This window comes from Strix uralensis, chromosome 4 (genome assembly GCF_047716275.1).
Source record: "Strix uralensis isolate ZFMK-TIS-50842 chromosome 4, bStrUra1, whole genome shotgun sequence".
In the NCBI taxonomy this organism is placed as follows: Eukaryota; Metazoa; Chordata; class Aves; order Strigiformes; family Strigidae; genus Strix; species Strix uralensis.
In genome coordinates, this window is record NC_133975.1 from 78271870 (window position 1) to 78296920 (window position 25051).

Here is a 25051-nt window from a genome sequence, read left to right on the forward strand (position 1 = left end):
GCTAAAATCTTGGCTGTTGGGTCTGATTTTTGCTACACGTGTGTGTTTAGCAAATTACATATTGCAAGCAACCCCTGGGTGTGCAATCCCATCTCTGCTAATAGACTTTTGTATTCTGACAGGGACGCTCAACAGCATGAAATAATCCTCTTCAATTTACAAAAGAAGTTCCCAATCTCCGAGTTTTAAACTATTAGCGGTCCATCACTTGCAACAAGAACCAACATAGCTACTCTGTTAACAGACTGGATTTTAAATATTCACTGTGGCTGTTTGCCTGTGCATGCAGAAATGACTAACTCTGCGCTCCGGCTTCCAGGGACACCATCAAAAACAAGAGGGGATTGTATAAGTGGACTATTTCCTGGTTAAGTATTTTAATGAGTTTCCTCTTTTCCCCCATCATGCATTATTCTAAGCAAGAGAATGTAAGTCTACTTGCAGGGGAAAAAAAGCAACAGATGATGCGACAGGAAAGCAGAGACAGATATGCACAGAGGCCAATTAAAAAAATGTATTTTTTTAATAACACCACCATTTGAATGCAAGATGCAAAGAGAAACAACAATAAATACCCAAGCTTGTTTCTAAAGGAAGGAATAAGCCCAAAATTCCTTCAAAAAGCCTGTATTAAAAAAGTCTGATGTGTGCCTTTCAAATAGATAAAGCAGTTCAACTTTGGAGTGACTGAGATACTTCAACTTTGTCATAACTTTAATTTTGTGCTTGGACCCAGATACTATGATGAGAAGCTCACCAGAAACCATTTGATATGAAATAGGAAAACAATAGGACAGATCCCCATTCCTGACCAGTAATGATCCAATACAAAACGTGCACACGCTTTTAAGAAAAACGACAAATTCTTTAAATCCTTGTCTACCTACTGCAAATGAGTCAAGAGATTTCTTTCCAAAATAAGCCTGAAAACAATTTTTTTTAAAAATCATATGCTGCTTTTAGACCAAGATTTGTGCTTTTCTCCTGTACCCAAATTCTTTCTTTGTGGGAAAATAAAAGTAAATATAAAAAGAAATGTAGTAAGTATGGTCAAAACATCTCAGTGCTGATCATCTTTTTTGTTGATGCTGGTTATAACAGGGATCATTTTGCCATTTTAAAAATCAAGCCTAACTGAATGCTGCTAAGACATCCAAAACTGCACCAAAAAATGATGGTCCTACCCTATTAATTTCTGTTTTCCAAGAATTGTTATTGATATCATATATTGGAAGACGTGACCTAGTTTCTTTCAGAAAATATCCATAAGGAAGATCTCGTTGCTAAATATATTTAAAAATCAGAAGAAAGAGGGGGAAATCACAAGCAGTAGGGCAGAGGGAGGTGGGCTGGGGTGAGGCAGAGGCAGTTTGTTAGGGAATGCAAAAATTCTTGCTTTTCATTACTGTCTGACCAAAACTTTTATTTTAACAAGGGCATAGCATTTATGTAACAAGGGATTCACTCATTCAATGCCAAGCCGTGCCTGTGTACTACTGGGAAGTGAAATAATTACATCACGTGTACTCTCCTTTCTCTCTGGAAGAAAAACGTGCCTTTGCACAGTGCCTGACCACCTGAAATCGCCCCACAAAAACTCCTCAACGAAGTCGCACTAGCACGGGTGCCAGGACCGCAGCTCAGGGCACCAGCTCCGCGGGCCGGAGGATCGCCTGCGCGGGGGACTCGCAGGAACGATGGCTCTGCGGACAAGCATTGAGACTCGTGTGCGTCATTAAAGGATGTTAACCTCCTGTGTGCAGAGGTGGCTCTTGTACAGGCCTGAGGCTTAGTTTGTGGTGTGCTACTTTCTGGGGTCCCTATGTGAAAAAGCCCTGAAAATGTCCCTTGGGTACCAACCGCTGCAACCTCTGCCCCAGTCATTTATTGCACTCTGCTCTGAGTATCGGCACTTACTCCCCAACTTCTCATGGCTTTTAAGCAGCGTATGACCAAGCAGCTTATGACCTGTTTCTGCAGTAACAGACATTAACTTCTCTGAACTAATTATCAGAAACAGTACACACCTTCTCCACGAATCCATCTAAACTCTGAAGGTTTACTAAACATACTCTGTTCCCTGGTCAAACTACGTGGGTCTGATTTTCCTGCGTGCAGGATGAGGTAGGATCTTGGTGCTACCAAGGCTGCAAGCCCCAAATGCAACATGACTAAGAACTGAACTGCCCTGTTTCCAGAGCTAGCGCAAGCTCCACATGCTAATTCTCTGCTAAGCCAAAGCATGGGGCTTTGATTTCCTAACCTCAGGATGTTATCTGGCTCCAGTATAGGATTACCATTAGCTCTGTACGTCTGTCCTTACAGCAGGGTCACTGTCATGCCATATGCCACTTGGACAACCTTTATTCTTTCTAGATTTATTTTTTTTTTAAATCACAGTGTTCATCTGGAAGAGCCTGGATTCCCTTGGCTTTCAAAATCTGCTTTGCATTGCTAATGCATGGGGCTGTAGGCAAAGTTGCATTAGGGAGGCAGAGAAAGACAGGGAGAGAGACTAAAAACCTGTTAAGATACAAAATGTCTTCAGGGTGCTCTTCTCTTAAATATTAACAAAAAAACAGAGAAGGTTTACTCAATTTCCATTTACCAAACAAAAGACCTAGTTCTTTTCTAAAATGGCTTCTGCATAACTTAGTTAACTTCAATAAATATTCCTGACTTACACCAGTGTAACTAGAGAGAGTCCAACCTAGAAAGAGCAGGTCAGGCTCTGCATGGAAGTCACAGCAGGATGGAGAGTCACAGCATCAGTACACAAAAGATATCCTGATCGTTTGATACAGCAGGAAAAACCTCCCGCAAAATTCATGGACAATTAATTCTCCCTTTCCCCACTGCGGTACTGTGGTAAGAGAAAGGGTCATCAGTCTCCAGATTGTCACTCTCTCAGTAGAACAACAAAAGATAGAAATCAGGGAATCTGGAGGAAGAATTGAAATGGCTGTTCCAAGATCGATGGTCAGCCTTCTGGGACATTAAGAGGATTTTATACTCATATAGTACCTTTCATCCCAAAGGAACTCAAACTCCTTTCTAAATGATATACTGATCTCACATGAAGACTACATCCATTGAAAGGAAGCAGAGGAAACCACATCCATACAGGTGACAGTGTGACAGCAAGGGGCAGCCATAGTGCTGGCAAGGAGTGCAGAAGAACACTACAGGAGATTCAGGTCTCTGTCCCTGGGGTTTAACAAGCCTGGGCCCAACGGTAACCACAGACTTGGGAATCCCAGGAGAAGAGAGATGTGATGTCTTCCCTGTCATAGGGGGACTGCTGAAGCAGTCAGTGAGGACTGACAGTGTTCCTCCCCATGCCCGGACAAGCAATCCAACCCAAGCAGCTCATCAGCGGCTGCTCAACCACCGTGTCGCCAGCACAGTGCTAGAACCTGAAGCAGAACAGCATCTCCGGTGCTCTGTAACACTCCTCCCAGTATTCCCATTTCCCCTTTCAGTGGACATAATGCTGAGAGAGCTTATGTCCTGGTTTAACCAGGATAGGGTTAAGTTTCCCCAGCAGTGGGGGGGGAGCTCTAGCCGGGTTATTCAGATACCATGCCGACGTCACATCCTGGCAGGTCACATTTTCCTGGCGCGGAGCGCGGTGCACTCGTGGTTTTGTACATCGTGCTTCAGACTGCTGTATTTGGTAGCTATTTTGCTCTGTTCACTGCTATCACTATTACTGTTATTGCTGTTGCTTGTTGTGTTGCTATTGCACTGTTGTATTAAACCTGTCCTTATTTCAGTCTTGGGGCTTTGTATTTCACTCCCTTTGTGGGGGAGGGGCAGCGGCCGCGTGGTCTCAGACCCCGGCAGGGGCTAAACCACCACAGCTTACTATGCTTTGTAGGGAGAGGTGAACAAAGAGAGAGTCTTTCTGGTTGACAAAAAGGAAGAAAGGAAAAACGTGTGAAGGCAAGAGTTAAAGGAGAATGGACAAAGATTGTGAGGGGGTGCAGGGAGGTAGGAAATGACCAAAACATAGGGAAGCCACCAGAAAAGGAAAGAGAAAAGACAGTTATGGCTTGCTTCAGTGGGGAAGAACATCAAGTCAAACCACGTATGTAAGAAGCAAAAGGAAACACTCCACAGCCATTCAGAAACAAGCAAGAACAGCAGAATTATATTGAGGTTGCAAGGGAGATCCAGGGCACATTCCCGTTGTAGATGAAGACAACAGGACTTTTTCTACCAGCTTAAGAACAAGCAAGTCACAGTAGAGTTTGGGCTCAAGATGAAGACACCAAAGAAAAGAGCCCGTCTCTCATTGCAAACCACCATGGTTCCCTGCCTCGCTTCCACACCTCAACTTTCACTGGTTTTCCAGTGAAAAGGTTCAGCATGGACTGCGGATAGAAGAGCAGCACCGGCTGCCTCCCTGCCAGGGTATCCAGTGGAATAAAGGTGCTCCCGCAGCCCCGACTCAAACTGGTCAGCTCAAAAGTATCATTGGAGAGCTTGTGCAACACAGTTTTCAAGCCAATTCAGTTACACTCAGAGGCAAAGATACAGCAAGTATAATCTGTTGTTGTTCCAGCTAGGGTAAATCTTCACCTAAGCATCAGATGCTTATAACCAATCTTAACAGCTCGTCTTCCTGTGTCTCCTGTACTTCCTATTCCCTCCCAGCCTGGGGCATCCAGGCACGGCTGTGATCTTGTCCATGCTGGGATGGTAAGATACAAATGACAGAGGAAGAGACTACAGGTTGACCTTATTGTCAGATAAAATCCATTATGCGTGATTAAAACTTAACAAAATGCAATCACATTAAAAATGACTATCATGAAGTGCACCATGATTTACTGACTAAATGAATGAGAAATTTATCTGAATAAAATAGTCCTAGCCCTACCGCATTGGCAATGCATGATAAATTGCTGATTGTGAGAAGATCATTGCTTGCTGTTGGATGACATACATACATTGATTTTTCCTAACAACACTAATTAGCATAATAGCATCTCCACATATATTACATAAAGTTTCCTCTTAGCAAGCAAAAATTATTTCAAGCCTTCAGGTTCCAAACTGCAAAGAATAAAGATGGAAAGGAAGGATTTACAAACTGCCTCCTTGTCCTTTATTATGCAGATCAAAGGTCCAACCCACTGGATCTTACTTAATCTTGAAGAGATGGGAACAACATTCAAGAAAGCGCAGGCATTGTGCAATTAAGCTGTGATCGCAGTGGGTTGTTTTTTACATAGTGGTGATCTAATTTTGCGAGGCCAAAAAAAGCCTTTGAGAAAGAAGAATCTAATCCTAAAGAACTAGGGGAAAAGAAAAAAAGCATTTCTCCAATTTCATTAAGACGCACAGGGGGCAGACTGCAATCCTTACATAAGTGCTCCCATTGACTAGGGCTGTGTAGGTGAGAAAGCACTCGCTAAGTTGAAAAGGCAAAGCACAGTCTATTAATAGGAAAATAAAAGTGGTGGAATAGGTAAGGAAAATGGAGGAGAGAGACCACGTGATTCTCCATTAATTGAAAATCAATCACAATAACCCACATCTTTTTTCTTTGAAAATTCTGAGAGGTGATAAAAGACCACCTCAAAAATAAAAGAGTGCCCTGTTGTTCAGTGTCCTCTGCAGTACGCAGATTTCAGACTTACCTATGAGGATTTTCCAAAAGTCCATGCTTTTTCCAGAGGAACGTGCTTTTCAGGAGCATGAATAAACCAGCTCATTTACCTACATTTATGTTTTGGGGTTTTTGGCACAGTACCTAGAGCAGGGGACCTGAGCAAAAGTAGAGGAATACAGACACCTAAGCTGCCTTTGGTGAACACAGCAATGCCGGAGTGCATCCAGGGGAGCACCCCAGTCTGCACTGGCCACCCCACAGCTGCTGTTTGCTATAGCAGTGGCAATGCTGGGAGCTCTGCTGAGGCTACAGCCCCGACACTGCAGCTCTGCGTCGACCTACGCTGCCCAGAGCCAAAGCACATGAACCCTCTCTGACACGAGGCTTTGTGGGGTGGCTGGGGGGCAGAGCGGGTAAGCAGGATGCTCGGGGCAGGTGGGTGGATAAGCTGTAAGAGGTTTGGGTCCTGCCAGTCTTCATTTGGCTTCCCCTGCCCAGCTGCAGTGGGAAACATCCCACTCACGGCAACGCATACACGCGTGTGCGTGGCCATGGCACAGAAGAGAGTCAGGAGGTGGAGCAGCACAGATTTTACTCTAAGGCAGTAGAGCTTAGGGCCCCCCCTCTTTCCACAAGCTGCTTTCTCCTGAAGGAGGGCTGCACTGGTACCCTTGTTTTTGCCCCTCCCTGACCCCCAGTTATTGCCACCACTGTACTGCGACTAACTAGAGACTTTTCCGCTGCTTCATTAGCATTAAAATCATACGCTGGCAGGGCACCTGGCATGCCGACCATCCCCAGCCAAAACAGCCTCCCTCAAGCTGTGAGTGCATCTGCAGGTGACACCTGTGTCCCTTTCAGCAGGGCCCTTGGAAAACAGCCCACCCTTTATGTAACAAGAGTCAAGGATTATTTTTTTTGGTAGCGGTTTTCGCTCTTATCTGCGGCCTGGGAAGGACTGAGGATGTAATCCCCGTGCTGTCTGCAAACCAGGTGCAGGAACCGGGCAAGTGCAAGCGGAAACTCCTGCAGCAGCACAGCCGGTGACTTTTCTTGTGTCATGGTGCGAAATCTCTGACATCTCCAACTGAAACTCGGAGATTCATCTGCTTCAGACACACAAGCTTTTTGGTACTGTCACATATTTTCGCCACCGTGCTCTCCTTTACTGCATACTGTAAGGCTGGTGGATGTGAGCAGATGCTTGGTGAAGCTGCTGGTACCTCCCAGAAACACAGAAAAGTTTCTTCTTGATCCTGGACTAGCAACTCCCCTGTGGTAAAATGAATGAGGCAAATACTGCCTCAGAGTGACCACATCCATTAAATTTTACTATACATCCATGTGCATTGTATAGTTTGTGATGTACATAGTAACTATTCCAGAAATGTCTTAAAAGAGAAGTTGTCTTCAAATGATGAGACCAGTTTCACATGACATGAAGGGCAAGAGAAGGTATCATTAATACAGCTTAAAAGTCACCCCAAAAAATAACTTAAAATTGCTTTTCCTTCTGTAAGAATGCAAGGGCTTGTAAGACTAATTGACTGCCTTCTACTGCCAGACAGAAATCCTCAAGGTGTGGGAAACTACATGTCACTGGTAATTTAACAATAGAAATCTCCTACTCTTTTGGTTTTGTTTTAGCCATCTGTGATTAAGGGCACACTACAAACAAACTTGATCCAATGAAGCTGCTCCATAGTTCGGAACATTAAAGTCCTGGTTGAGATGGATTAGTGGGCACACTGAAGGTGGAGCAGCCAAATTTATCACATGGATGGTGCCACCACATTAGTGAGATTATAGCTAAGATGCCCCAGTCCTTCATCTGTCCTATGACTGGTTGAAAAAAACATTTAATATGACAACTAATACTTCATACTATTCCATCTGCCAGAGATACACAGAGCACAGAAAGCTGTGGTGTCTACAGTGATTTCCTGCACACTCTGACAATACCAAAAACCCAGTCCTGTGCTATTAAATGGATAAGAAAGAGAGGCAGAGAAATAAAAGCTGGATGAGGGGAAACAGAGGGTGAACTTGAGCAGGGAGCTTAGAGGGAGAGAAAGAAAAATGGCTCATGGAGTAGTGGGAGAGAGAAAAGGAAGAGACAAATAATATAGGACAGATTTTTTTAAAAATAAAAAAACCCTAACCTCCTGGACTCAGAGGGAAAGAAGTACACACTGGAAAAATAATTCCCTGGAAAGTGCATGTTGGGCAAGCTCAGAAATTTAGCTTTCTCTAGGTAAGACTACGTAGAAAAAATAATTTAAAATGCAGATTCTTTTGAGGATATTAACTCTCAAGCCTGTAAGGAACATCATGTCAGAAATGAAGGAGTCATGTTCTCAGGGCAGACTTTAAACTCTTTCTAGGCTGACCCTTTCAAACTATTTTTCTTTCTGTTTTTTAAAGACATTGTCTTTCCCTCGGTTTCGCCAAATAGCATAAGGAAACAAAAGACAGCTTACAGGTATACCTCTGTTTTTCAAAAATGGAGATTTTAGCTAGCAGCAAAGAACCTGGCAGAACAGATTTTACAGAAGGATGCTAGCATGAGAAGCCAAAGACTGAGCTTCTGGAGTGAGGAATAGACTTTAATATTGCACAAGTGTGAAACAGAAGTGAAAAAGAGACAGAGAAAACATTAAAACATGATTTTGTGACTGCATTGCTGGACTTGGGCTTGCTTTCTTAAGAGATACTTGACCCTGTCTAGACAGCTCCCACTCTTACTGTAGAGCAAGAACTGCTAACAAGCTCCCACTGGGTGTAAATGAGGAAGCCACCTGTTTGGAAGATGTGTTGACACAGAATGGGTGGTTTCCTCCCAATGTGTAAGATACACTTGCAGGCTAAAGCATGCAAAACATTCCTCACACACAGGAAAAGGGGCTAAATAAGAGCGGGAGGACTCAAGAATATGCACACTATATGAGAGTGAAGAACATAGGGACCAACAGACTGGTTTCTCTGCTTAGTAACAAAGTTGGCTGTCTCAGACTTAATACTAAGCTGGTGAACAAAAACATGGAAAGGGCAAGTTTCCCACTGCCCATGAGGAATGAAATCTTTGCTGAGAGCGCAGAAGCCACATTCTTTAGCAAATTAGATGCATCAGCTGGGATTTGGCAGAACCTCCTGAATGCAGGACTCCAAATCTGTACTTAACCACTTACTGGGACAGTCTTTCAAGAGTATTAAGCATTCCTAGTATGGACACATACACATTACAGACATTAGGAGATCTTTCTGGAGGGAACACACATGCCAATAGCAAAACACTTCTAGGTAGCACTGGGCTTGAATATCCAGAAATGCTGTGGAAAGCACCAGAATAAGGATCCACACAGATAAAAGACAAAATAGGAATTCAGAAGTGCAAGGTACACCTCACTGTTGAGCTGGAACATCACAGCCAGCTGGGTAGTATAGACTGCTCATCAAAGAGCACTCCTTCACACAGACAGATTAGGCAGAGACACGGAGAGTAGAGGTTGAGCTCGAGGCTTTGAAGGCACGTCAACATTGGTCCCAGCATTACAGTGCTGCTCCAGGAGGGGTGGCCAAGCCCTCTGTTGATGGCTCAGAAGCAGGCTGTAAGTCACACTGCTTTAGAGAAGGGATGGAAAAGCTTCTGGTAATATATATCCAAAAATGTACGTCAGCCACAAAGAAGTATGTACATGCAAATCTAGAAAGAGCTGTCGGGCTCCACATGTAACTCCATAAAACACAGTAATGGTGTTTGCTCACAAGTTCAGACACTCCTGAGCGATAAGCCATGAACTGCAGTAAACATAGGTGAGTGAAAATAAGCCACTAAAGATGGGACTATTACTCTTCCTCTGAAAACAGGAGTCTTACTTAATCCTAAATTCCTAGTTGGAACATTAATCTGTACTTACTGATGTTCTCCTCAAGCACAAGAGCAGAGCTGTATTCATGCTCTTGGGATAAACAAGCAGCCTCTTTCAGTGTCACTGAAATGCTACTGAGTGGGGCAAGATGTTTAAGAAACATGAAGATTACAACAGAGCAGGGAATTTTTGCTTTCTGGCAGTGCTTAGCCTCCCATAAGATATTTGTATGCTTTAGCTTCTCTCCCTGTGTCCTTCCTCTTCTGCCATTTCTTGCACCTTGCAGAGTAGCACAGATAGTTGTGGACAACTTCAGTTGTGGCATTTCTGATTTTTTGAACCCTTCACAGCGCTACCCAAAATGAAGCTGTCACCATATGTAATCTTTAATTAGCTGCAAGATCTCTGAGGTGGGCACTACCTCTTCTGACATGTGGCTCCCACACCTCACACAAAAGCCCAGACTGAGCACCATTACGGCAGAAATACTAAGATTTTCTTCCCTCACAACATTTTTTTTTATCAGCTTGATCAGATGGACATGACTGCCTTCAGGAGCAATTGGAAAGGACGGCCACTTATTCCCCCACTTCCTCTCCCACTCGCAAAGTGGGGGAATTTCCCCATTACACTGGTAACTCTGGCGATGGGTACGGCGGGAGAGGAACCCGACGGTTTGCCCAGCTCCCCAGGCTGTCTCTCCACGTGCACCAAAGCTCACCCTCGGAAACGGAGCAGCGTTTCTGGCCTGGCCCTCCCAAAAGCCGGTGCCTTTCCCAGTCAGCCTGCAAACAGGAAAGAGGAGCTGATGCGGGAGACAGCAAATGAAGATGTATGCAGCATGGGGTGCTGCCCACACTCCCACCCCCCAGCAAACAGCCCCTGGGGGAAAGGCAGACCCCATGCTGACTTTACATAATTTACCCCCTTGATGGTGTCTCTTCTTCTGTTTACCTGAGTGCAGAGCTATGGGCAGGGAAGGAGTCACCTATATGTCACAGGAAAGAAAAAGAATATTGAGGGAAAAAAAGGGAAGAACAGGATGGAGCTCGCAGTTAAAATAACCACAGTCTATTAATAGTTCAAAATAGGCTTTTTAATTACAGGATACCCTACAACCTTTACCCTTATCAATTATCTGATAAGCAGTTTTGCTTGCTGCAAGCTCCTTAAACAGAAATTGAAGCAGAGGGAGAATGCAGGGAAAGGAAAGGAGGTCCTTGGCAGAGCTGGCAGGGTGATCACCATAGAGCAGAAACTGCATGAAATGTACTTAACCACATTAAGCAGCAGAGTCATTCCACCCCTCCCACAGTAAAGGGAGCACAGGGGGAGGGTACTGCTTATTCCAGAACAATTCTTATTGCAAGAACATACGTAAAAATGAATCTTTTCCTCAAATAGTAAAAAAAAAATTTACAAGTTTGCTTGGAATTAAATCTCAGTCTGTATAAGCCCCTACTATGGGAGGAAGATGGAAAAAGAGATGGAAAGAGAGTTAATTTTTAATCCAGTCTCCAGTTTTCTTTACAAAGGTTGAGAAAGACAATGAGACTACACTTAAACTGGAGAACAAACTCCCAGACTAACTGGAAGAGGCTTTCCTAGCAAAGGGATTCGCTAACATTTTGTTCCCTGCAGAACAGAGTAGTCAAAAGGTAATTTTAAATCTAACATCGGCAGATACATGAAATGACACTCAGAAGCGCTGGCTGCTAAGGGTAGAAATGCAGCCTGAAAGGAGGCAGTCCAGTTCATCTCTTACAATCAGTACAGCAAGCAGTAAGGGTCCAGCTCTCATTAATCTAAAGTGCATTGTTATATGCCTGATGAAGACTAATCATTTATATATAAACGTATCTTTAAAAATGATAGGAAAAAAAAAGACACTTTAAATGTTTTTTCTGTGGAAACATGGTAGGTCTGAGTATCCTCAGATCCAAACCACAACAGCAAGCGCTAGCAGAAGGCCACTATGAAATGCCCCCCGTTGCTCACAGCAGAGGCACTGTACAACACATGTCTGGTGTTTCTTACGGTTGGCTGACTTGGAAGGTGTCCCCTGCAGAACTGCCCGCGGCACAGGAAATGGGTGGACAGCAGCAAAGCCTGCCCTGGTCTTTCCAGCAAAGCCTCTTCTCTTCCAAAATTAGTTGCAAGGCTTGCTTGACTCCCTTTACCAGCATGGGAAGGCTGACCACCAACCTCAGTGTGGGCTAGCATGAGACCTGGAAGGCTGGGCAGAGAAGAAGAGATCTTCCTTGTGCCTCTGAAACAGAGATGAAATAGAGGCCTCCCTAGCCCTGGATTTGTACTGTTAAATCTGGTCAAGTGCTGCTGCTGGTTTTACTACTGCTCTTAGCTACAAGGTCTAGTAAATCCACTCCACACAGAACATCCACGCGCAGCCTCCTTATTGGTGGCAAATGAAGCAATTTTGGTACACACTGAGCAATTACTTCACCTGTGTCCTCAGTACAGACAGTAACTTGGAAACAATGCCATTTGCTTTTGTGAGGTGTCTTTTGTAAAAGGAGTATGTGACACGTTAGAAATACAAACACAACCAAAGAGAGTTCTTCCAAGAAAGAGGGTTGGAGTTGCACCATAACATTAATCATCCATCCGGGTAGCACAAGAACAGATGACACTGAAATGGAGGTAAAAAAAATCCCCAGTATTACATTATCTTGCAATCTATTTTAAGATTTATAACTTGTTCCTTTCATATTCTAGAGTCAAAGGGGTAAGGGAGAATCAAAGCTTTACTTTAAAAAGTAAACTTCTGTCCCAAAGGGATAAAGAAGGGCTGGAAAACAAGAATCCTAGCAGTTCAGAAAACAGGAAGACAACTACCATCACCATCCCAAATATATATTATTTTTATGAGCTCATGATTTTAAAGCAATTTTAGAATATTTACGAATATTTCAGAATATTCTGAATATTTACGACCAGCAGTGTTATGGGGCACAAGTTGACTTTTTTGAGACATTCAGTCTTATATAGTAATGAATTTAAACATAAGAATACAGATTCCTCTAAAATTAAGGTCTAATTATTACTTCTGAGATGTTGAGAAGCAAACTGGCAAATTTGGGAATTATGGAAGGAAAATGAAAATAGAGGGGCAAGAGGTACTCTAAATGTCTAAACTCCAGAGAAAGGTAAAGTTAGGGACAGTCATGGTCTCAGAGAAATTACACAAGGTCAAATTTAAAACTCCAAAATAATATCTAAGTGCAAACTGTGATCAAATCTGCATTCTGGTAGGGCCATGCAACATCACAGACTGGAGAGAAAGGGATCAGACCAAGACATGCCAAGACTCTCAGACAAGCATTGTGTGAGCTCTGGCAGCCAGCTGTGAGGCACTAAATGGTAAATAGACAAAGCACACTGCCAAGGATGGGAACCTTACTCTTAGTCTTTGGATTAAGTCTTCTCTCAAAATAAAAATGGAGAATCCAACTCATGAGCTGAACCCACTGTCTACATCAAAATATGACAGGTACCATTTTGCAATGAACACTTTTCTGGATCCACAAAGACTAAAAGTATCAGTGGATGACTGGGTTTACCCCTGTGGTTCTCCTGCAGCAAATACACTGATTCTCGGAGGTGACTGCCCAGGTGGAGAAAGCAGGAGAGGAAGGAGGGCTTTTGATTTTCCAGAGAACAGTAGAACACTGTTATACGAAGAAAAGGCTATGTGGAACTTTCAGCCACCATCTAGCACTGAAAGCATCAGCCTTTTTGTGCTAAATTAGTTATGCTGATGCTCAGAAGGCAGCAAACTAGCCCGCAGAAGACCACAGTACTGGGGAGAGCATGGTATGAACATCCCAGCGTGTTCAGAGGTGCTATGTCACCAGCTTATGACAGATCCAACCATAAAAGTGGGCTGAAAGAACACAGTTTTACACCATCTGTATAGTAACATTAAGAGCATATACAATAAACAAGAAGAGCTAGAGAGGCTCATGAACAATAAGAAATGGATTATGGCTAGTATTGCTGAAAGCAGGAGGAATGGGTCATGAGACTAGAAAACTAAAATCAATGATGATAACTTGCACTTTAAGGAGAAAATGGAAAAAAAAAACAGGAAAGGGTAGCACTTTATGTAAAAATATGCTGCTACTGGCTATAGACATTTCAAAATCACAGTGCTTCGCAATTGCAGTCGTAACTAATAAACTAAAGGAGAGTTGGCTGGCACACGTTATATCATCCGACTAATAGGCCTCGCTAAATAACAGGACAAACTGCTCTTTATGTAGCAATCTAGGTCATGTAGGAAGAAAAAGTATGCTATCATGGTGATCTCAAAATAGGGGACATTTAATATATACTTTGTGCAGTCAGTAATACAAATTTTATGCTTCTAAAAGTAATGTAGGACAATTTCTTTACAGATGAGAATAACTCACACCATGATTCTTCAAGAAACTAGACAACAAGCAAATCACACGACAATGTATTTTAACAAATCTTGGACAAGTGGAGAAGTTTCTAAGAACCAAAGATTTACCACTACAACTGAGATATTTAAAAAGAGAAAAAGACTGGTTATTCTGACACACTCTCCAGCAAAACAATGGAACAATTGGTCTCAGTTCTCTACCAGCAATGACTCAGAGGATAAAACAGGAATACCGGTCAGCATGGTTTCAGGAAAGTAGGTTTCACCAAAGATATCTCTGGTTTTCTTAAGATAAGATGGTTGGTTCAGGTGGGGCATGGGAGCAGTGCTCTTATACTTTGATTCTGCAAGGCTTAGACTACAGAAAAAACTCAGTATTCTAGAAAAAAACATTTACCATATGGAATGAACAAAGTATGTATTAGGTTAAAAAGTACACACCCACAGGTCACAAAATGAGGAAATACCAACAAGCCAAAATGTGTTTTTTAGGATTATGCCATGGAGATCTGATCTCAGCCAAGTGCTGTCCAACATTAGTTTCTAGTGATTTATGTTAACATGACCTCCTTCCCAACACAATGGGCAGATGATAGCAGGAACAGTAAGAAGGCCAGGCTACTGTTTACAAATTGCCTGGTGAGATGGTCAAAATCCATCTGAGCACATTTCAGTTACCCTTAAGAGGTCTGTCCTTAAGAGTCTATGGGAGACTGATTTCTGGGGAGCAAATTTTGGCAGTTGGAAAAGGCAGGCACGGCATCTGAACTCCAGGGCAAACCTTTTGTGGAAAACAGTGGTTACAAGTGAAACAGCATAGATGGACATTCGCTACATCTCTATAGGCTGTTCAGCAAGTGATCTTCACAGTCTCAGTCCAGCTTGTCTCCCCTAAAATCTGGGAAGACAGTTAGTTGTGTTTCTGCCACACTTTCATGCAGTGAATACAAATCTGTAGACTTTCTTCTTTACTTTCAGGTAGGCTTTTAAAAAAGGCCAAATCCCAGAACATCAACAATCTCTTTTTCTCACTATCCCAAAGATAACCTTCAAAGAAGTATATAATCTCTTACAATTCCAGGGAGAAACACACCTTTTCACTTAGAAAGGACAAAGACAATTATGTTTTGGAATGCTCTCTGGACACAGATCTCCCTTTATCCTTCACATGCAAAACCAGACTGAGCAGATGACGCATCCTGAATTTATAAGATTAAAACAAAAAGAGAATTTGAAGATATTCTTCCAGTATGGTGTCATTTCTCCTCTTCATTTCTCCCTCCAATTTCAAACAACATAACTAGTGGTTTCAATAGGAACTGTAATTGCAGCATCCTCACAGACCCATGCAGGCAAAGAGCTGCAGTCTAGTTTTATTTTTCTTACACCCACGGAGAATTCTGTTTTGTTTCAACCTCTCATTACTCTCCCTCACTCACTTGGCTCCAAACATCAAATTCTGTCTCAGCCATTCAACATCTATTCCGTTGGGCTGCATTTTTCTCTTACCATTACGCATACATATTGAACAGCTGGAACCAAGAAAAGGCACAATTAATGATTCTGAATTTTTCCAAAGAAAATGTTTTCACTTTTCCCCAATTTGAAATTACTCTTTGGTTTAAAGGAAAAAAAAAAAAAAGAAAAAGAAAAAAGTGCCTCCCATAAAACCTTATATACACCTCAAAAACTAAATGGAACATTTTAGGTTAAACAAAGCTTTAATTTTTGAGACAGGAGGTTGGTTTAGGCTTGCTTGCTTTTATTTCTTAAATCACATAAAGAGCCTAAACAAAGCCCCTGTTGCATCTTGGTGTGAAACCAATTTCTTTTATTATCATGTGGGAACCAGAATAGCAGAGGACCTCTACCGCTCAAACACCTAACACATTACCAGCCCCAGTGAAAAATCTGTATTTGCTGTTTTAGCCTATAGCCACAGATAAGCAAGAATGAAACAACCACCCAGCAAAAGCAAGAGGCTAAAGGGCAATACCTGCCACATACTTACAAACTAACAATTGGTTTTAGGGCAGATCAGGGTACGTGGGACAAGGCAAAGAGCAGGGATTCCTAAGTACAAGCCTGACCAAGTGGAGAACAGTCAGGCACGAGGGAACACTAGAACTGCTGCTAATTTAGCACTCTCCCTGTCCAACCACTCACATGGTTATTGAGCTGCACGGCTTCCTCTCTCACTGCTCACCTCTCTTTACAAGAGTATGCGGTGATGCTCAGCAAGCCCAGGACACGAGCCCAGAACAGCAGCTCAGAGGTGTTAATAGGACAGTCACAGGCAACTGACCTCCACAGAACCTTTTGCAAGGTCCCAGATGGACTGAAAAAATGGTGTGTGTCTCTAAAGTACGCTCAATGACTGAAGGAATGAGTGCATGTGAAAATTCTGCCTATTAACAACAGAAGTACCTTTGAAGTACCTACATGGGTTTAATTACTGTACATAGTGCACGTATGCATACATGAACACAACTGGCCACACTTGAATTTTACAGCAGTACACAGAAAATAAACACAAGGCATTTTTGTACATGTCTGATATTCTCTAAATCATCTTTTGGTCTTTAAATATGCCCTTGTAACAGTCACCTGACAGAAATATATGGTCAGTGCTAACCATGAGATGCAATAGCTAAACTTTTTTTCCCTTTAAATGCCATTTGTTAAAACCACATGATTATTTAACACACACACACACACACACACACTTTTACAATTCTCTATCAAAAACCAAAACTACAATGAAAGTAGAAATTACAAACTGACAGATACATCCACTTTACATTCAGAAATGTATTTCAAACTGAAGAGTGCAACCTCCTTATTCTCCATATATGATCTGGCAAGTCTGACCGTCTGCATCCTGCAGCAAGTAGTAGAATCAGATAATCTGCATCAGTCTGGATTTAACTCATAACAATATATCGTTTTTACCACCTTTGCAAAAACAATCCGTTTCCACCAAGCACATCTCACAATAATAACCTTTCCAATTTCCCACAGAAAAATGCTTTTCAGGGAAGCAGGAAGGGAAGGAATACATTACAGTTAGAAAACTATTATTTCAACCTTCCTCACCAAACAAAATCCCTTCAGTGTAGGCAAGTCGGTTTCACAAGTAGTAAAGGGACCTTTCTACGTCTACACACAAGCAAGAAGTCCCTCATTCTGACTGGGTCAATAAATGTGAGTTGCACATATAATATAACAAAGTATGGCTTTGCCTTAAGTTTCTTCTTTATATGACATAGAAATGACTTAATATCTGGACTTTGTTTTGGAAGAATGTCTAGTTGTATCCAAATATCTAGTTTTTCCTATATGAAAAAAAAGGAACTGAGTAAGATTAGATATATGAAACTTTGGCTTCCCGTTCACACTGGAGAACTGCAGTGAGATATTAACATGAATTTCTCAACTTAGGAAATGGGGGAGATGACATTAACTCTTTCATATAGGCAGTCTGTCCTCTCAACTGTTTGATGGGTCTTTGAGTTCAACAAATTTAACAAAAACAAACAAACATTAGACAGCATGACCACACATCCTCTGCCTCTCAGTTACAACCTGACAAATCTGTAGCTCAGATTACAGTCTGAGTTTTATGTAATTATTGCAGTATTTCTCTAGATAAGTCTTCCCAACAAGATGAGGTTTGAGGCCAGCTATTTCTAATGCAATAGGGAAACAGAATTAAAATAAAGATACGAACCTCTGAGCTGTCACCATACATCCTGAACCAAAACTAGGAGGTAGATAAACATTTCTTTTTGTTTTGCAATTAATTTTAAATATGTGATGGGCTCTGACCTGGTAAAGCTCCTACTCCTCCTATTGGTAGATCCCCAAACTCCACTAGCTGAAGAAATTACAAATTTCACTGTATTTCTACATGCATTACAGTGTGAGTCACAGTTAAACCATGCTCAGAAGGAAGTACGCCTTGTAGGTGGTGTGGAAACAGCTAATTTGGTAAAAAGCTGTTACGCTAAAACTATCAACCAACAATTCTATTAGTGTACTATTATATTAGAATTCCTGACATGTTTTGGTGGCACGTAACTTATGTGAAGGCATCACCTACGTTGTGAACTGATGATTAACTTTAATTCTTTTTAAAACCCTTAAAACAACATCCAGAAAATTTATTCTTGAGCCTTTCCATGACACCAGTGTGCAGATCTTTACAGGGGCTGTGCAACTAAGAATAGACAACTGACCTAGGAGGCAACAGGACAATTACTGTAACCATTATTCAAATTGGTTATTAATTCATTTCAAAGCATTTCCCAAGCCTGGCAGCTGCTGCTCAAGAGATTAGCATGGAATACATGTGAGACAGTGATGCCAAGTCATTCAAGCCAACATGACTTTAGCCTCTTGCTGAAAGACTCTACAGATTCACAACAATAAAATACTTGAGGTTGCTAAAGACTGTTTGAAAGGCCCAGAATAAACCATCTCATTTCACGCATGGTTCAAGCACCACTAAAAGCATTCAGTTGTGCTTACTTCTTCCAGTGGAAACCAAAGGCACTCAGCACCCAAAATGCTTTGTTCCCTGAGCCAAAATGCCAAATATGCTGTTTAAAGCTGGCTCAATCTCTGTCCCAAGAAGAAGGGGCCAACCACTCTGTCTTTTTGTTCCAATGCTAACTACACTGTGGAAACAAAGTCATGCAGTGGTTTGGGATCCAAAACCATCAAGGCTTACATTATGAAAAAAAGAAAACAAACCCTCCAAGGAGGAGTGACTTCTGACCCAAAACATCCCAGAGTGGCCCTAGGCACTCATCAGTAGAAGCACGGGGAAGAGCGCTAGTTCAGAAAAGCAGTCATTTAACAACATTTCTAAAGCATAACGCAACATCGTTTCAGTCATTTCTTAAAATGATCAAGCTTCAATACCACGTGAAAAGTTCAAGAAGCGCCTGCAGTGATGTTCCATACTTTCCAGGAGAAAGAGGAGGAGGGAGGAGGGAACTGTACAAAGAGATACTAAGCCTTTGTATCAGCCTCTTTTTGGTTGCCCACGTATCATGAACTCACACTTACCTGTCCAAGGGAAGGAAGTGTTGCATATGCCATGGGCTGATTCATCATTCCTTTCTGCTTCATGATGAGCATGCGCTTCTGTTCCTCGCTCAGGTGCGCCATCTGAGCTTGCATCTGCGGCTGCTGGGACTGCTGCTGCTGGATGTACGGCATCATGGGGTTCTTGCTGGGATTTGCCATTGGTGGGGTCATCCTCTGACTCAGCTCAGCATTGAAGTGGGTCAGAGGTTTGGTGTTCCCGTAAGAAAGCATATTGGGCTGTTTGCTTAAGGAGTTTGTGCCCAGGTTATTTGGCTGCTGACTGATCATATTCATGTGATTTTGAGGGAGGTAGTTATTAATTGTGGTCTTCTGCGGATTGTTTGCCATAGGAGGCACTATTGGGTTTTGGTTGTTAAAGGCTTGGGGATACATCATTGGACTATTTGGTTTGTCTGCACTGAAGGGTCCTCCATATGGACTAGATGGAGGGCCCACAGGTGACCAGCTCGAGGGTTGATTTGGATGCTGCTGCTGCTGCTGCTTCTGCTGCATGAGCTTAGCTCTTTGCTGCTGCTGGGCTGCCATTTGCTTGAGCTGTTCAGCTGGAGACAAGTCAGCGCTCGGCATATTTACAGGCCCAGGCCCTGATCCTGCCACAGTTGCTGCTGCTGCTGGATTCATAAGATAGCCGTTTCCAGACCGCGTCTGCGTCTGGCCTGGAGTGTGGGCCTGGCTGGGAGTTTGAGGTGACTGAACAACACAGTTTGCTGGTGAGCCGGCAGGGATTGGGGCTGGCGGGGCGCTGGACACAGAAGCTATGCTAGAGGCTGTGGAGACGTTTGAAAATGGAGGACCAGAAGAAGAAGGCCTCACCTGGGGAGACCCTAATGGGACGTGAGCAAATGGAGAATGAGATGGATCGCTTTTCACGCTTGCACTCTCTTGAGTCTCCGTGGCAGGCCTGGGAAATTCTGGCTCCTTCTTCTCTTCAAAGTCTTCGTTGAACAAATCTTGTATATCATCTTCTGGAACAGTGTTTGCTAGTTCATCTATTAGCTCCTGCCACTCTTGATCATTCAGGTTAATGTCTGAGAAGAGCTTGTTCTGATTTGAAAGAGATGTTTCAGAAGTGTCTATGCAGCCGGCGTCATCCAAAGGCTCTTGCTTTAGCTCCTTGTTCTGCAGGATGTTAAAACTATCATCTAGCTCATTGCAACCGTTAACGGGGAGCTTTATCTCAGAAAGCCCACCGTTTTTACCTAAGTCTTCTAGACCACTACCATGAGTTCCACTGTTCTGCAGGGGCAGGGGAGCTTTCATGTCAAGCTGGTGAAGAGGAGAAACAGAGGGCAAAGGCAAATTATTGGGCAAGGTGTTGATTGCCTCGATGCCTGGTACATCCTTCCGTATCCTCTTGCTGGTTGGAGAAAAGCTCCCATCACAAACTCCATTCTGCTGTTCTCCATTGAGAGGTGAACGTGCTCCTTCCAATTTCCTTTTGACTGTCTCTTGAAGCTTGAAGAAAAACAAGAGAAAAAAAAAATTAACCAGTTGCAGATACAAGTTGCTGATGAGCCTTGTGACAGATACTCCTTATGAAGCCTAGTAGTGACAATCAGTTTTAAAAACTCTGATTAGGAAGTTTCTTTGATTTCATTCTTATGCCTTGATCAATTTAAGAAGATGGTGTAAAAACCAAAACCAAAATCAAACCCAAACCCAAACCAAACCCACCCCTGAACAGGAAAGCAAAACTGTAAAGTGTGTCTGTGCTCTCCCAGCTACCAGAATTTTATGGAGCAAGTTGACTAATTAAACTTTTTGGTGTCTAACACAATGATGAGATTTAAACAGTATCTAACAGAGCAAAGAGTCTTAAATTGGACAAAAAAAAATGGAATCACTAAAATTTACTATTTACTCTGAAAATCTTTTTGTTGGAAGTTTCTAGAAGCCTCTTGAAAAATACCTGCAATACAATTGATTGACTACTTGAAATTAAACATGTGTTGTTGACACTAAATTTTTTTGAGAAAATTCATTAACATAGTTTCATTTGATTAGCCCTCTGTTCTTGGCTACAAAGCATATTGAGAATCAGTTTTAGTGAGGAAAAAAAAATATATTCACCCTAAAAAATAGAAGACACTTTGCATGATGTTAATCAAATAACGAAAAAAAGGAAATAATCTGTATGCTAGGAGCTAACTTAAAAGATAAATAACTGACAGAAATGATAGCAAGACAAGTCTCCGGGAAAGCAATTAAATTAGAATATAAGAATGTTATTAAAAAAATAGTGTATTAATACAAGCTTTAATTCAGGTTAAAAGCAGCATAGCAAAGCACTGTAACAACCTACAGTCTCCTCCTGTCACACCAAACATTAAGTCCTCCGCTTATGTACCAGGCTAAAAAAAGCATCCCTCTTTGGCTAAGGCAAAAAACAATAGTGGGGAGGGGAGGAAGCAAAGAGGTCACAGCTCTAGCAAACGCCTTCAGGACATACTTGCATCCTTGATACTAGAACAATAGAAGACAAAATACTGAAAGATTTTATCAATTTTTAAAGTATTTTTACTGGTATGAAAGTCTCAGACATGCAGCTCCCGCCCCTTCCCTAACCTAGAGGTCCTCAACCTTCTTTCTTCCCACAATCCAGATCCCATTTATTTCTCCCATCCCAGAGGGTTAGTTCCCCTTTCATCCCATGTGTAAGACAGGCAAGCAAGTCCATATGTCATCCCCATTTTAGAGGGAGTGGTTCTGAGAAGGCTGCGCCCTTCTCTCTCCCTGCAGGCCTGCGTGGCCTCTTCAGAACGCAACGCAGAAATACATGGCCGATGCATGCGTTGCTGCAGTCCCAGCTGAACATGTGCGGGACACTAAGCTACGCGCTGGTCCTCTGCAGAGATGTGACCTTTATTACAAGGCAGAAAGGCAAGTCGATGAGTCCTTAAGCAGACCATCAACTCTTTGATTTGTACTGGAGCAGAAGGAGTTTTTATGTGGGAAAATGCTTAACACGTGGCTAAGAGTCACCAGTGGGTCCCTGTTGGCGTATGTGCCCGAGACAAAGCCAGCACATGCCAAGCCGAAATTCCTTCTCGGTTTCTGTGGTGCCACACAGAGACCGGGTGCTCTGTGACCACAGCCTCTGCCACACAGAGCGCTGCTCGGCCAGGCTCTTCCTCTGGTGCAAGATGCCTGTGCAGCTCCACAGGAGCTGTCCTTATCCTAAGTCTTTCCCCACCCCTGGTTTTTGGGGGTCAGGGAACAGCAGGGGCAGTGGTTTGAACTGAGAAGTTCCTCTCCCTGCGCTGCAGGCTGCAGTGGGGAACCCACCTGCAGTAAGGCGGGGGTCAGGATGGCTGTGAGTGGTTTTTGGGCCTCCCCACGGTGTGTGTGGAGTTCCCATCACCGGGCTCCCACTCCTCCCCCCTCATCTGACCGCAGCAGCTCTTGCCCCCACGAGCTCCGCAGATGCCTGGGGACAGGGTCCTGCACATGGTGACAGATGCAGGCGGGAGCACACACGGTGCTGGCGCTCTCTCAATTAAAGCCCAGCACAGTCGGGTTACTCAGCCATGGTCTGCGGGAGCACACGAGGCTGCAGAGCACAGAGCCCCACAGCAGAGGCATCACCTTTTCATCTCTCCGTGCCACGGCAGCAGCAAGCTCTAGCAAGAGGCGCTTGCCCAGGGGTGGTAATTGCCTCATCTGTGCCAGTTAACAGCGATGTGGAAGGTAAGTCAACACCCAGGACTAGTGTGAAGGATAAAAATCAGATCCCACAAGGAGGCTTACGATATGGCTCTCACCTGCGCTGCTTCACTCCCCTAAAAACCTATGTTAAGCTGAATACCACCGTATGGCATTACAGCTCCCTGCTGCTTTTTGACCGGTGTAACTGGCATGTGGCAGAAGACTACAGCCGAGCCACTGAGCTTGTTTCACTGATCTTTATATAACCCCGGTTCAGACCCCGGAGACGAAGAAAGGACGATACGGATGTGGTAATGGCATCACTTCACAAGTACGGCAGCACGGTTGCTTCCAAGTTTCCTTTCTTCAGAGCAAGAAAAGAAAGCACACAACCTGGCCTCAAGTACAGGTGGTCAGTAACACAGTTGATATAATGGCTTAAAATAGCATATTAAAAAGTTGTCCCTAATCGGCCACTTACACAATTTACAGCTGAAATACCCATTTCAGCAACTAAGCCATCACACTACAAAGTCACTATTCCTCTCTGCCTTCCACATCAGAAAAACAGTCACTGAACAGCAAGTGACTCAAGACCAAGTTCAATAGCACACACATGCAAAAACAGGGTTCGAAGAAGTGTCCAAAACTTGTGATGGCCCTTTGCCCCGAGTTCATATTGGCCAAATGCTAGGCTAAAGTAAGAACAGTCATACCAAAGGACCTGGCAACAGACTTCTGGTTGTGAAGAGAAGTTCATATAAGGAAGAGATGGGAAAAAACTTAATTTGTCCTAATGACAAGTCAGGGATTAGTGAGAGCAATTATCTCCTGTGAAATACAAGAGAACTGACTCCATACATTCCACAACAATTTGAAGGTATTCCTTACAGAATATCGGTAGGAGTGACACGCTTTCACATCGTTTACTAATTTTTCCTGAATCCATCACCTTATTTGTACATGAGTGTTTACCAAAAGAATCAAAACTATCTAGTGGCAAATAACCATCCCTAAAAATATCAGCTCCTGAAGATTTCATCATCATGTGCTGAAACTTGGATGTCCCCCTGTACAAATATACAGTGACTTTAGTGAAAGTAAAAGCAGGCTCACTATGTAAATATTAATAATTGTGTTTATCATGCGTTACAAAACCCCCCAGCTTTAACATGGAAACTATTTTCCATCAAATATCAAACATACAGAAATCGTGCCTTGTTGCAAATGAAAACAAAATGAAGCCTATTCTAAGTTTGTAGCTCCACATTATTCTCCTTCAGAGGTTTTAGGATTTGGCAAGTTTACAGGCACTAGAAAAAAACCTAATCTTTTTATTTTCTTTGTTTGCTTATTGAACAACTGTAGGGAGACAGAAACATAACATGAAAGGTTTATTTAAAGGCAACATGCTGGATATAACCTTTGCAGATGGGGAAGCACCTTGGCTCTGGCACTTTGGAAGGGCTGGGAGCCATCGCAATAGATGCATCACTTCTTTCTGGGGTACAACACAGAAGTATCCTTATCAAATTACTTCAGTGCTAACATTCATTTTTATATCTTGATTTCATTCCCAAACATTACGTCAACTGTCGGATGGCTTGAATATCATACACTGACCATATACTGGCAGGTTACCACCGCCGGGACTCCACAGTGTCTTGGACTAAAATCCCAGCACTTCCCCTTCCCTCTGTAAAAACAATATCTGAAGTAAAATATTCTCCTGTAAAATGTCTTCCCTCTCCTTCTAAGAAGTAGTATATAGCTTGTGCATGTGATTTACAGTATGCATCATGAAGATATTAGCAGTAGCTTAGAGATTTATGTCTAGGAGCAGAAGACTCTTGATGCATAAAATAAAAATGAAAGGAAAATAATAAACCAAAAATAATAAAATAAAACACTTGCCAGTTTCATAGACCTTTAGCTTTATTCACACAAAATATTTGGCTGATAGACCTGCATTTCACAGCAGGTTTCTACCCCAAAACAGGAGAGAAAGAAGCACAACTCGCTATTCTTTATGTGCCTTTGGAGAAACTCTAGTTGCACAGCAAGAAAAGGTCAAACTTTGGTGGGTTGACTTTTTAAATGAATCTTGACTGGGGGAGAGGTGTGGGGGGACAGAGGCTATGCACGCAAACACACAGACACACTCGGAACCGAATGGTCTAATCTAACCTGCCCTGAAATTTTCGGCTCGGACATGCCACGACAGACCCAACACATAAACAAGAGAGTGTTGAGGCTGTCGGCAGGGCTTTCATCTGCAGGCAGAAGCTGCTCCGCTTCATCCCACCAGCAGCAATTCATTTTTCAAAAGAAATGAGACCGAGGTGCTGTTGTTATAGCAACAGCCGAGCCACTCGC

General features: G+C 42.8%; 1 protein-coding gene across 2 annotated transcripts in view; it reads right to left on the minus strand.

Annotated features, from left to right (window-relative positions):
• Positions 1 to 25051, minus strand: part of MAML3 (mastermind like transcriptional coactivator 3) — a 250320-nt gene that overhangs the window by 73899 nt on the left and 151370 nt on the right. For both annotated transcript variants that reach the window (XM_074867347.1, XM_074867346.1), the window contains exon 2: positions 18989 to 20485. In XM_074867347.1, the coding sequence (XP_074723448.1) occupies positions 18989 to 20485 (1497 nt within the window). The remainder of the gene's footprint in view (positions 1 to 18988; positions 20486 to 25051) is intronic.